The sequence below is a fragment of the Aulonocara sp. 'chitande type north' Nkhata Bay genome, linkage group LG18 (genome assembly GCF_057382095.1).
Source record: "Aulonocara sp. 'chitande type north' Nkhata Bay isolate Kocher_YH1m ecotype deep benthic linkage group LG18, A_spYH_male_GT1.1, whole genome shotgun sequence".
NCBI lineage: Eukaryota > Metazoa > Chordata > Actinopteri > Cichliformes > Cichlidae > Aulonocara > Aulonocara sp. 'chitande type north' Nkhata Bay.
Window position 1 is genome coordinate 8,842,928 of NC_141361.1, and position 11,420 is coordinate 8,854,347.

Genomic DNA, 11,420 nt, shown 5'->3' on the forward strand with positions numbered 1-11,420 from the left:
AAAGCATGAATAATTCACCTGCTGCACACTCACACTAGGATGGCAAAGCTTTCTTGGCAAATCAAGCTAGTTACGACACCCATACCACCTCATCTGGAAACTTCATCTACCTCTCGCTTTCAAGCCAAAAGACTGGGAGTACCTAAAAGTGAGCTACAGGGGAACTCTGATGTATTGCGTGAATTCCTCCGAAAAGACAAAGTGTGTTGGTAATCAGCTAATATCAAAGCTAAAAAGGAGCATTAAGCACTATCAAAATGGTCTGCACTGGTCTAGCTGCTTCTCTTTACAGCTGGAAGTGTGGGCACTGATGCTGAGGTATCAGTCCCAGCTCAGAGTCCATGCCCTGAATTGTTTCAAAAAGGACAAAGTATGAGCTAAGAGCATCTGCAAAACAAAATACATCACCATAATAATTACCCTCCCCACCCGCAGTGGTTGCCCAGCGCCCACTTGCTCTGATTGGTCCAACAGCTGGTAACCAGGAGAGAAAAACACCAGGGGATTACACAGGATCCCTGAGCTGCTGCCGGTCCTGTACTTCTCGAAGCAGATTTACCAACAGAGACGATTCGCTTCTGGCTCGCAACACTTGCGTCTCTCAAAATCTGCACTGGTATTTTGCCACTATGACTGGCACTCTGAACTGGGCAGGGCTGCATCATGCCTTAGCTGCACAGACAGTGTGCCTGCTATTAGCTGGAGGCCTGAAGTCATTGTCAGCAAAACTATTCAAGAACTCAGCACACAGCTCTAACGGTCATCTCTGTTTTTGCTTGACAGGAAATGAATGGCTGTGTTGTACTCTACAATCACCACCTAAATTAGTAGTTTTACTCGAGAAGACGTGACTCAAATTCACGACAAGTTTCTATTGCCTTGTAATCTCTCTTAAAGCTGTATTTCCATTGGTGATCATATCATATAAAGATAGCAAAGTCCACAAAGAGTGAGGCAGTTTGCCGTCAAGAAAAACTAATATTTAACCACGTTTTCTTCAAATAATATGCCACTCCCTTTCACCTGTTGAGCATACACTGTAAAATTTATATGTCAGTTCAGGTTTAGGGCTGTTTGCTTCTTAATTACAAGTAACTGTGAAATACATAAAGATCGGGTAACTTCCTTTTGTGTAGAGGCATGCAATGGCAGGGCATCAAGTTGTGTGAACAGCTCCTGCTCTAGACATGCTTTACAGGCCTGCGATGACAAAGCATCAAGTGCACATTATTTGCAAATGGTTCTCAAGTCAAGTTCTTTGTTGGTTTAGTAAAATGGAGGTAACGTGGTACTGCAAGGCATTTCCTTCTTTTGTTGTGATGGTAACTGTTCCAAAGCCTTTTATCCTTATCAAGTGCAAGGGGGGTAATTAAACTAAAGACAAAAAACTCTAGTTTAAACATCCTGAAAAGAGAACACATGGATTTTATAAGATAGCACTGCAATGTGTCCAGTCACTTTAGTCCAACAGACTACAACTGGCCTGCATGATAATGGACATTTCCACTCCCAGTTATTGTGTGTCCACGTTTCCTCTTCCTCATTCCCACCCTCATATCCAATACTCTGATAAACGTGCATGGTCTGCAGAAGGGTTGGTTCAACAGCCAGCTAGTCGGCTATCTGATGTTAGCTCTGATTAAGCTACAGTATTAATACTAGCCAGCTAGCCGAGGCCAGCTAATCTGTCAACTACCAGCTGGCCTAGCCTGCTAGCCACTACCAAATCAAAGCTGGCTTACGCTTTATGCTGACGCAAACTGTTCATAATAGAGTTATCGTTACAGATGCACACTCTATGAATAATTTATATCGTTATAATATTGTAGTTTGTAAGGGATGGGACTGGCAGGCAAGCGCGCGGCCGCCGACGACATTTTAACCTGTCGCTGTGTTTGTGGCTTTGTTGAATGACAGCTCGCTAGCAATGACAGGGCAACCGCGAGTGGTGACATTTTTATGACAACAACTACTGGGCTTTGTTTCCGAAACGTGGAATTAAATCCTGCCGGAGTCTGTATATAAAATTAAAGCTGAAGACTTAGCACGTTATATGTGAGCCACTGAATCGAGGCGCCAGCCGAGGGCCAGCGAAACAACGCAACCGTGAGCAGGTTAGCGCCGCTAGCTACCAGGCTAAGGTGCTAACTGCCGTCAACGAAAGACAAAAATGGCGTACGGCTGCCAGTGCCGGAGGGCTCTGTCAAACAGGTAGCAACACAAATCAACTCACCCCGATAATGACGGTATCTTCCCCTTGAAACTTGGGAATGTACTTGTCGCCCCTGGTCACCTCGGAGCTGTTCAGGGGCCTAAAACGGCACATCACTTTGATGGTGCACTCCGCCGGGTCGGCCATCTTCCACGGTTCAAGAATGGAAATTCACGAGAAGAATTAAAGTATATACTGGATATCAGGGGCGGCCGTGAGAGGCGAAAAGGGAGGCCGAGCCCCTCTGTCCCAATCTCAGGTTCTAGAAAGGGCGATGATCAGTTGGACATTAGACAAAAATCCTTGTTTTTCCACTCAGTCACTTCCCCCCGTCCTGTTAGGAAGCCATGATACCGGTGGATCAGCGGCTGGCCACCTCACCCCTCCTGCTACCGTGGATGTGGATCACAATGACGTCACCCCGGCAGGCGCTCCCCTCCTTACTGTTTTTCTGTAGTGAAATCTTCATTAATCAGCAAATACACACAAAAGCTCACAGCAGCTGCCCAAAGTATTTAAAGTATTTGTACCTTGCTGCCACTTTTCACTTGTACTTAATTTCAGATCATTTCTTGTAGTCATCACTCAATACTTTGTATTTTAAGTTAAAAACATGGCACACCTGTAATTATTTTTTAATAGATGAGAAATTAGAACAATATAGAAAGCAATCAGCATTAAAATGATGTATGAATAAAACTGGTGACACAGCGGATGCAGTAGTTAGCTCCGTCTCCTCGCAGAAAGAGGATGTTGTCAAATCCACCTGTTGGCTGAGTTCCTTTTGTGTGGTGTTTGCGTGTCCTCCCTCAACTTGCGTGTGCATCCGTTCTCTCCAGGTTATACTAGCTTTCTCACACAGTCCAAAGATATACTTGTTATTTGGGGAATGTGCACAATCATTCAACCAAACATTCAACCATTAACCTCCTTGAGCCACAGTTGCACACAACCACAATAATGTTGTGTATATATTATGATTTTACTATAAAAGATACGTCATAAATTAGTTTTGGTCCTAAGCTCAATAAATACTTACCCCTGTGTTGCCATAAAAATGGCATTTTCATACACTTATAAGATTGCCTAAAATTTACTTTATGCCTCAGAAGGGGAAAAAAATGGATGCAGAAAATGTATTTATATATCATCCATTGTGCTTTTAAACCTCTGTAAACCATGTACATAGACTATAAATGTGTCAAATTTAGCATCATAACATTAGACTTATTCTTCATTCTTAGATTTGAATGTTTCACTGAATATTTATGAGTTTCAATAAAACAGACAAAATGTATTTATGTTCCACAGTGTGGGAGTCTTGTTTATCTAATCTGCCAGGGAAATATTAGGAACAGTAGTGCTATTGTTACTTCCGAGAGAGGACAGAACTACGGCATGCTGTGAAGGTTGCAGCTGTGAGACCTCCTCATAACTAAAAATTCATCATGCCTGACCTCACTCAGCAGATGCCATATAATGGAGCAAAAGCCATGGCAAACCGCTAGCGGCTGGACACATTTTCAGGCCACTCCCTGAAACACTGAGTGATATCCTTTTAGAGTGCTTAGCTAATCCGAATACCAGTTCTACTGGCCCACTTGTGTATTCACAGAGGGATGAAAGGGTGTGGCGCTGCTGTGTGAGCTAACAGGGTAGTCTGGCTATAACTGAGCAACAAGTCCCCACAGACCACATTGTCGACTATGTCTACTATACTGGTAATAACAACAGGAAGGGCTATTCAGTCATATGAGCTCTTATTATGTCCCTCTTTATTCAGCTAAATCTGGGATGAGTCTGGCCTTTCATGGTATTTAAAAATGAATGCCTTTATGCCTAAATTTGATTGAAACATGAAAAGTCAACACTTGTCTTTTGATGCTGTTAAAAACTCTTAAATTCATCCTCATTTCAAAATGTTTACCCACTGAATATCCTTGTGTTGACTGGAGGTATGAATGGTAAAAAATCATGAAAGTTTAGTAGCTATTTCTATCACAACTAGTCACTGATTCAAAAATCTTTCTTTTATAGAATTTGATCATTTTGATTTCACATAGCATAATGGTGTGGTGGGACTGTTGCCTCACAGGAAGAAGGTTCTGAGTTTGATATACCGTCTGGCCTCTCTGTGTGGCCTCTCTTTCCATGTCTGTGTGGGTTCTCTCTAGGAACTCTGACTTTCTCCCACAGTCCAAACACATCCAGATAGTTAAGTGGTCATTCCAAATAGCCTACAGGTGTGAATGTGAGTGCAACTGGTTGCTTGTCTCTCTGGGTGTTAGCCCTGCAGCAGACTGGCAACCTGTGCAAGGTATACCCCGCCTCTCGCCCTATGACAGTTTGGATAGGCTCCAGCCTTGGAAGAAAATTGATTAATGGAATTTGATTGGCATTTATTCTTATCTGTCTTATCAGGCAGATCCCAACTTTAACTCCAGGTACACAGACTACTATTACTAGATGTCATTTGATAATATATAGGTAAACACATAAAAAAAGTTTATTCCAGCCATGTGCATCTACATATACATAAATATCATGGTGAGTTGCAGTGTGAGTTTACTGTATTAGCCTCTTTCCAGTGAAATACTGTATCTTGTTTTCACCGAGTTTTTAAGTGTTTCGAGTTTAAGTGTGAGACGTTTCCAGAAGTGTCCATGAGGAAGAGATGTCCTTTCACATTTCAAAATATATTTAGAATCATTTTTCAATGACCTGATGACCTTTCACATGTCACATTATCTAACCAGGAAGTGAAGCTCATGAAATCAGTCTCTTTTGTGGGTGTATCCTGGGCTCACAAAAGCCTATAGGATTTTTTTTCCCCAAAAGTGGGAGAAACCCGATCTCCTGGACACAACCCACGCAAGCATGGAGAGAACATGCACACTCCACACAGAACAGCCCTGCCTGGGTTTAAACTCAAGATCCTCCTGCTGTGGGGCAACACTGATCCACCATGTTGCCAAAGGTTTTTCAGAGATTTTGCTCGGTGGCACTGTAATACACATTTATTTGAGCCCCCTGCCTCTCAAATCATATGTGTACTGAAGAGCTCAGCATCCAGCTAAGCCTATTAGTTGACAGCTGTGTCTTATTTATTGTAGTCATGTAGCGTGTAGGTTTAGTTTCACTGTAAATGCCTTAGGCTTTAGGCATGAATGTGCTGATGAGTGTTTGCACAGGGGAAAACAATAACACTGTCATTCACGCAGTTACATCCAGTCATTTTATGGGAAAGACATAAATTAAAAATGGGTGATATAAAGTCTGTCATACAACTGCCTCATCATCATGTGGTGAAACTGAAAACTAGAGCAACAGTGTTTTTTCAGATCTTTAAAAAGACACTTTTACATCTAAACACATTAAACATTTTACTTAAATATATCATAATTAGTATCAAAATATATCCAGAGAAGCAAAAATAAAATACTCATTATAGGCAATGTCAAATTTCAAAATAATAGGTACTATTTCATCAGTTAATGTGGCATCTGAGTCTAATTTTGGTTAGTCTAATTTTGGTTATACTTTCTACCATGAAGTACAAAGTATAAGGTGCAAATCCCAAAAAGCTGATTCTTTTCATTTGGATGTAGCGCTTTTAGTGGGAGAAACCTTTCATCACTTATCCAAGTGACTTCACCAGACTGAAGAAGTCATACTTATCTAATCTGACCATCTTCCAGTAGCTGTTACCATAAAAATCATAAACTCGTGAATTTTCTGCTGTGTTAACACTTGTTCCACCCTACAAATGAGAAAAGGACAGACAAATGCGAAAAGGTCGAACTTGACTAAGATTGTCTAAACATGTTAAAAAATCTGTACCACACAAGAAGAACACAAGGTTTTCTCAATAAATGATTAAACATTTCATCGTAAGCCCAACCTAACTGAAAGTACCGGCTGTCAAACACATCTGTCCAGCTGCCAGCAGTGGTACCATGAACGCTGTGGATGACAGAGGTTCATAATCCATCATGGGGTGTACACCCAGTTGTGATAAATGTACCAGTCATTTATCTAGAGGTGTCTGTAATTGACAGGATGTAGGACATCTTTGAAAGTTTGCAAAACTTGAGAAATAAACCAAAACTAATTCATCTAATTGCTATAAAACGGTTCATAGCAATTAGATGAAAATGAACTGGTTAAATAAGTTGAGAGGGCAAAATGTTAAAGGTTTCTTTGTGATAGAATGTGTGACATCCTTTTGTAAAAAGTTCATTATTTTGTACAATAAATATTTTTCATACTGTAACTGGTTCCCTTGTGCAAACACTGCACACATTTCCAATACTATGCAGCCTATACCCGGTTGTACTGATCTATAAAGCCAGATGACACACATCAGTTAAACTACAGGCAAGACTTAAATGCACAATGGTCTAAATGATCCGTAACTTTCTGTTACTGCATTTAGCCCCAAAGAGGCTAGAAACACTGTCTAACCACTGTGACCATAAACTAGGATTACAATACAAAGACTTTTGAGACAACTGTTGCTGTGAACTAGCACTTTAAAAATAATGGTAAGCTTAATTAAACTATATATTTTGTAACTGTCAAGCTGATAACAAACTTACTAGTGACAGAACACTCATAGATTCAGTAATGTTACTAAATGATGGTCAGCACCGGTTGAAGGTTTAGATTTGCTATTGTTCAGTTTTTTTTGCATTACAGATATTTGATTTGGTTGTACAAAGTATAATTGAATTAAAATCAAATTAATTTCATTTATATAGACCAAAATCACAACAACTGTTGATTAAAGGCACTTACAGTTGCACCTTAAGGCAATTGTTACAAGTAAAATTCAGGCATACAAAACTATAAATTTAAATAGTATTCAAATGTGATAAAATATGAACGCTAACTTTGTTTGCCACAAATCAACTCTGTAAAGTTTTCTCTTTTCTTGGGCATTCCTCTGCCAGCTTCCTTTGCACTGGAAAACTAAAGTGTGTGATCACAGGTGAAGTGAAGGATATTTTTTCCAGTGCAGGGTTTAGAGAATAATCTCTAAGGATCCAACTGTTGAAGAAAGATTATTTCTGTTTACTGTTAGGCTAAAAAGCTTCATACAGACATAACAATTTCTAGTCTAAGCTAGGAAAGAGCTTGGAAAGAAAAGCGTGTGGACATCTTTAAGTTTCTTGAAGACTTTTCACCTCTCATTCAAGTAGCTTCTTCAGTTCCAAGAGAAATTGGTGGAGAGTCCTAGATTTCTAAGCCCTATTAGGAGTGTCCCTAAGAGAGTTGTGGACCCCCTATTGAACCTTTGCCTAATCACACGAGCCAAGGTGTGAAAACGGGTATACATCTGCTGTACAAAGTATGGAATTTCGGAGTTGTCTTTCTTTTCCTTTAGTCTTGGGCCTGCCCGAAACATCTTCCCGAAACTTAAAGAAGTCCAGAAGCTTTTCTTTCTAAGCAACTTAGACTACTCTGACCCGTATGACTGAGAAGCTTCACGGACAAAACTATTTCTAATATGTCAGCAGCATCCCATAAGCATCCCACAAGGCTTCTTCTGGAAAGGTCACTGGAAGTATTTTGATAACTTTAAGCTGAACTCTTTTTTTGTATCACAAGATTTTAAATAAACTTATTTTTTTTCTTTTCAGGTAGCCTATTTCACAGCCCCATTTCCCTATGTGATACTCCTAATACTGCTCATTAGAGGGCTCACTTTACCAGGAGCATGGGAAGGAATTTACTTCTACCTGTATCCAGATGTGAACCAGCTGGCTAACCTTGAGGTATATTGCTTACTTAATTTCATGTACACCATCGTGGTTGCCAGCATGACAAACTTGAATAAATACCATTAATTTAAAAATACTGATTTCTACTGTTTTCTTTTTTTGGACTCTGCTGTAGGACCTTTAATTGAGCTAACCAACATATAAATATTCCCATAAAAACCAATTTCAAATAGAATACAGCCTTTTCTGGTACATGCATCTGATATATATATTTTTCTGTTACAGGTCTGGATTGAGGCAGGCTCTCAAATATTCTTCTCCTACAGCCTGACGATGGGGACTCTAAATGTTCTGGGCAGCTACAATGATTACAACAATAACTGTTATAAGTAGGTACAAGTTACATGAATTGTCACCTTTATTGGATTTAAAAATAGGTTTAACTATTATATATCCAATTATATGAAAAAATACAGACTTTATGATTGCTTTACTTTGCCCCCCAGAGACTGCTTTTGGCTGTGTCTGCTGAACAGTGGAACCAGTTTTGTTGCTGGGTTTGTCATCTTCTCTGTACTGGGATTCATGGCAGAGAAACAGGGTGTAACTGTGGATGCTGTGGCTGAGTCAGGTATAACTTCTTGTGCATATAAAGATTCAGAGTGAAGTCAGGGTTTTAGGCTCTTTCAGCTCTGTTGATGTATTTTGAAGCAAAAGAGTTCTGAAAGCAAGTATTAATTCGAACAAGGTTTTGTATTAATGTTTTATGGTGAGTATAGACTTCGTTCTTGTTTAACTGTGATTCACAGGTCCAGGTCTGGCCTTCATTGCTTACCCTCAGGCTACAGCGATGATGCCTTTGCCACAGTTCTGGACCGTCTGCTTTTTCCTGATGCTCATTCTGCTCAGTGTCGACACACATGTAGGAATGTTGTACTGACTGTTTATTAACTAACAACTGTTCAGTTGAATATAAACCTGAAAACAGTCACTCATAATCCTGTCTCCAGTTTGTGACAGTAGAGAGTGTCATCACCTCCATCAGTGACTTGTTTCCGACATTGTTTCGTGCTCCAGTGAGGCATGAGATCTTTGTCTTTATCTTCTGTTCAGCCTTCTTTCTCATCCATCTGACCATGGTCACCGAGGTAAAAAATAACCAAATAAATGCTTAAAATGCTGGTTGTTTTTCTAAGCTTTGTTAATTATTAAAACACTTTCTCATTCTCCGCCAGGGAGGAATTTACATATTCCAGCTTATTGATTACTACGGTTGCACCAGAGCTTGTCAGGATTGTATGGCTGTTTGTCAGTGTGTGGCTATAGCCTGGATTTTTGGTGAGTATTTGACTACATATAGAAGACATTACCGTAATGAGCAGATGGTCACAGATGGTCAAATGCTGAGTGAGTAGCCAAGTAGAAAAATAGACGTAAAACCCAAATGCAGCACATAATTTATTTGATTTTCAGACAAAATGAGTAAAAGCCACACTGAGCAAAGTAGGATGACATTTTTACTCAGTGTCTTTCTTACTGTTGAATTATAAATACTGAGCTTAACTGAGACGTGTGGCTCCTGTAGAGGTTGCTCTAGGCTTTTTTGTGACCTTCCATGAGTCACCAGTGTGCTCCTGGGGTACTTTTGGTAGGCTGTCCACTCCTGGGAAGGTCCACCACTCTTTCAAGTTTTCTCCATTTCTAAAATTGTCTGCCCCCATGGTTGACTGGAAACCCAAAGCTTTTAAAATGGTGTTAACTGCTTTCCATAAATGGCGCAAAATAAGAAAAGGGTTTATACCATATCTTTACATGAACCTCTGAACTTCCAACAGGTGCTGATCGTTTTTCCAACATTATTCAGGACATGGCAGGACAGAAACCATCTGCCTTCTTTAATCTGTGCTGGAGATACATCATTCCTCTGCTGACACTTGTGAGTCCAAAACATTGATAACGGATGGATAGGTGGTGATACATTTTAACAAGTTGATCACAATTTATGTTTGTTACAGTTTCGAAATTTAACTGCATCAAAGTGAGATGGCAATTATTCACTAGTCTAATCCTCATTACTGATTTTAACGTTGCCATCATCTCTTTCAGTAATTATTGTAATTATGGAATATAACCATGTAAGAACTATGTATCTAAATTTTATTTTGTGATTCACCCAACCTTTCCAGTCTTCCTTCATCTTGTACCTCGTTGATTATCAACACCTCAAGATTAACAACTCGTACGTTTACCCAGACTGGGCGTACACACTAGGATGGGCCATGACTCTGTCGTCTGTTCTCATGGTACCACTGTTCGCAGCTGTACAGATGTATTTAACACCAGGCACCTTCAGACAGGTCAGTGCTCAGTGAAGATACTCCTGCTATTTTGCCACACACTGTTAACACCGACCTTTTTCTTCTTCGTTTAGTAGAATCAATACATAACATTTAAAAGAATAAAGCCAGCCAGCTATGGTAATTCACAGGTGTGACACTGCGTGGCTTAGTTCAAAGGCAAGTTCAACAAAACTTGTTAACCCATTAATATTGTTTAATTTTACAAAGCTGACAAATAGGCTCGTCTTTCAGTGATGGTCTTTTGTCCTATTTTTCATGGCTTGAGAATTAGAAAAATGTAAATATTTATCTTCATTATTTCATGTTATGATGGTTCGACCCTCCTCTATCACAAATTAGCACAGGTATGCACTGGGAGTTTATAAAACTGCAATATTTTGTAGAGGTAAAGATGCAGGCTTGATTTTAAAAAAGCATGGCTCTGAAAATCTGGTAACTTTTAGTTGTATGTACAGCTGTACACTATGATTATATGCTAGCAGTTTATTATAGACTTTTAGACAGTTAACTTTATTACTGTTGAATTGAATTGAATTCAGTTTTATTTATATAGTGCCAAATCACAACAACAGTCGCCTCAAGGTGCTTTATATTGTAAGGTAGACCGTACAATAATTCATACAGAGAAAAAACCCAACAATCATATGACCCCCTATGAGCAAGCACTGTGGCGACAGTGGGAAGGAAAAACTCCCTTTTAACAGGAAGAAACCTCTGGCAGAACCAGGCTCAGGGAGGGGCGGAGCCATCTGCTGCAACTGGTTCGGGTGAGAGAAGGAAGACAGGATGAAAGACATGCTGTGGAAGAGAGCCAGAAACTCATGACTCACACCTTACATAATCAATCACATAAACCTACCGCAGTCATGGCTGAATGGCTTAATATATAATCACAGCCAAGTTTTCAATGTATTAACTAATCAGTCGTCCTTTTCTGTGTTCCAGCGTTTGCCCATCCTTTGTCGTCCTGCTGAGGAGACAGTGAAGCAGACAGAAAATGAGGGAATGAAACTAAGTCGCGACAACTGTAAAGCTGAAGCCCTTTGCAGGGACCGTGTTTCCAGTTCACTTAAAACTTAAGGTTAAAAACCTTTTCAGCTCTCATGACTTTGTAGTAATCAGCAA

The 11,420-nt window shown here is 39.9% G+C and overlaps 2 protein-coding genes across 3 annotated transcripts in view; one reads left to right on the forward strand and one right to left on the reverse strand.

Moving 5' to 3' along the window:
• The window catches only part of LOC147307947 (kinesin-1 heavy chain), a 24,026-nt gene extending 21,413 nt beyond the window's left edge, over nucleotides 1–2,613 (reverse strand). Inside the window, exon 1 of the mRNA XM_086270845.1 lies at nucleotides 2,234–2,613. Coding sequence (XP_086126971.1) covers nucleotides 2,234–2,359 — 126 coding nt within the window. The 5' untranslated portion in view covers nucleotides 2,360–2,613. The remainder of the gene's footprint in view (nucleotides 1–2,233) is intronic.
• On the forward strand, nucleotides 1,930–11,420 carry LOC147307948 (sodium- and chloride-dependent GABA transporter 3-like). 2 transcript variants are annotated; one of them, XM_086270846.1, is made up of 10 exons: nucleotides 1,930–2,211; nucleotides 7,855–7,989; nucleotides 8,221–8,324; nucleotides 8,442–8,566; nucleotides 8,745–8,857; nucleotides 8,946–9,083; nucleotides 9,171–9,273; nucleotides 9,771–9,871; nucleotides 10,122–10,292; nucleotides 11,241–11,420. In XM_086270846.1, exons 3-10 carry the CDS (start codon nucleotides 8,269–8,271, stop codon nucleotides 11,373–11,375), a joined length of 942 nt encoding a protein of 313 aa, XP_086126972.1. In that variant the 5' UTR covers nucleotides 1,930–2,211; nucleotides 7,855–7,989; nucleotides 8,221–8,268; the 3' UTR covers nucleotides 11,376–11,420. The 2 variants fall into 2 exon arrangements, with proteins under 2 accessions (XP_086126972.1, XP_086126973.1); XM_086270847.1 differs by lacking the exon at nucleotides 1,930–2,211 and having other exon boundaries at nucleotides 7,787–7,989.

Excerpts from the sequence above, each read along its gene's own strand:
- LOC147307948 (XM_086270846.1), top strand. The coding sequence starts at position 8,269 with ATGGGGACTCTAAATGTTCTGGGCAGCTACAATGATTACAACAATAAC. Across the intron at positions 8,567-8,744 it reads GGATGCTGTGGCTGAGTCAG|GTCCAGGTCTGGCCTTCATT; the intron begins GTATAACTTCTT and ends TGTGATTCACAG. Across the intron at positions 8,858-8,945 it reads TGCTCAGTGTCGACACACAT|TTTGTGACAGTAGAGAGTGT; the intron begins GTAGGAATGTTG and ends TCCTGTCTCCAG.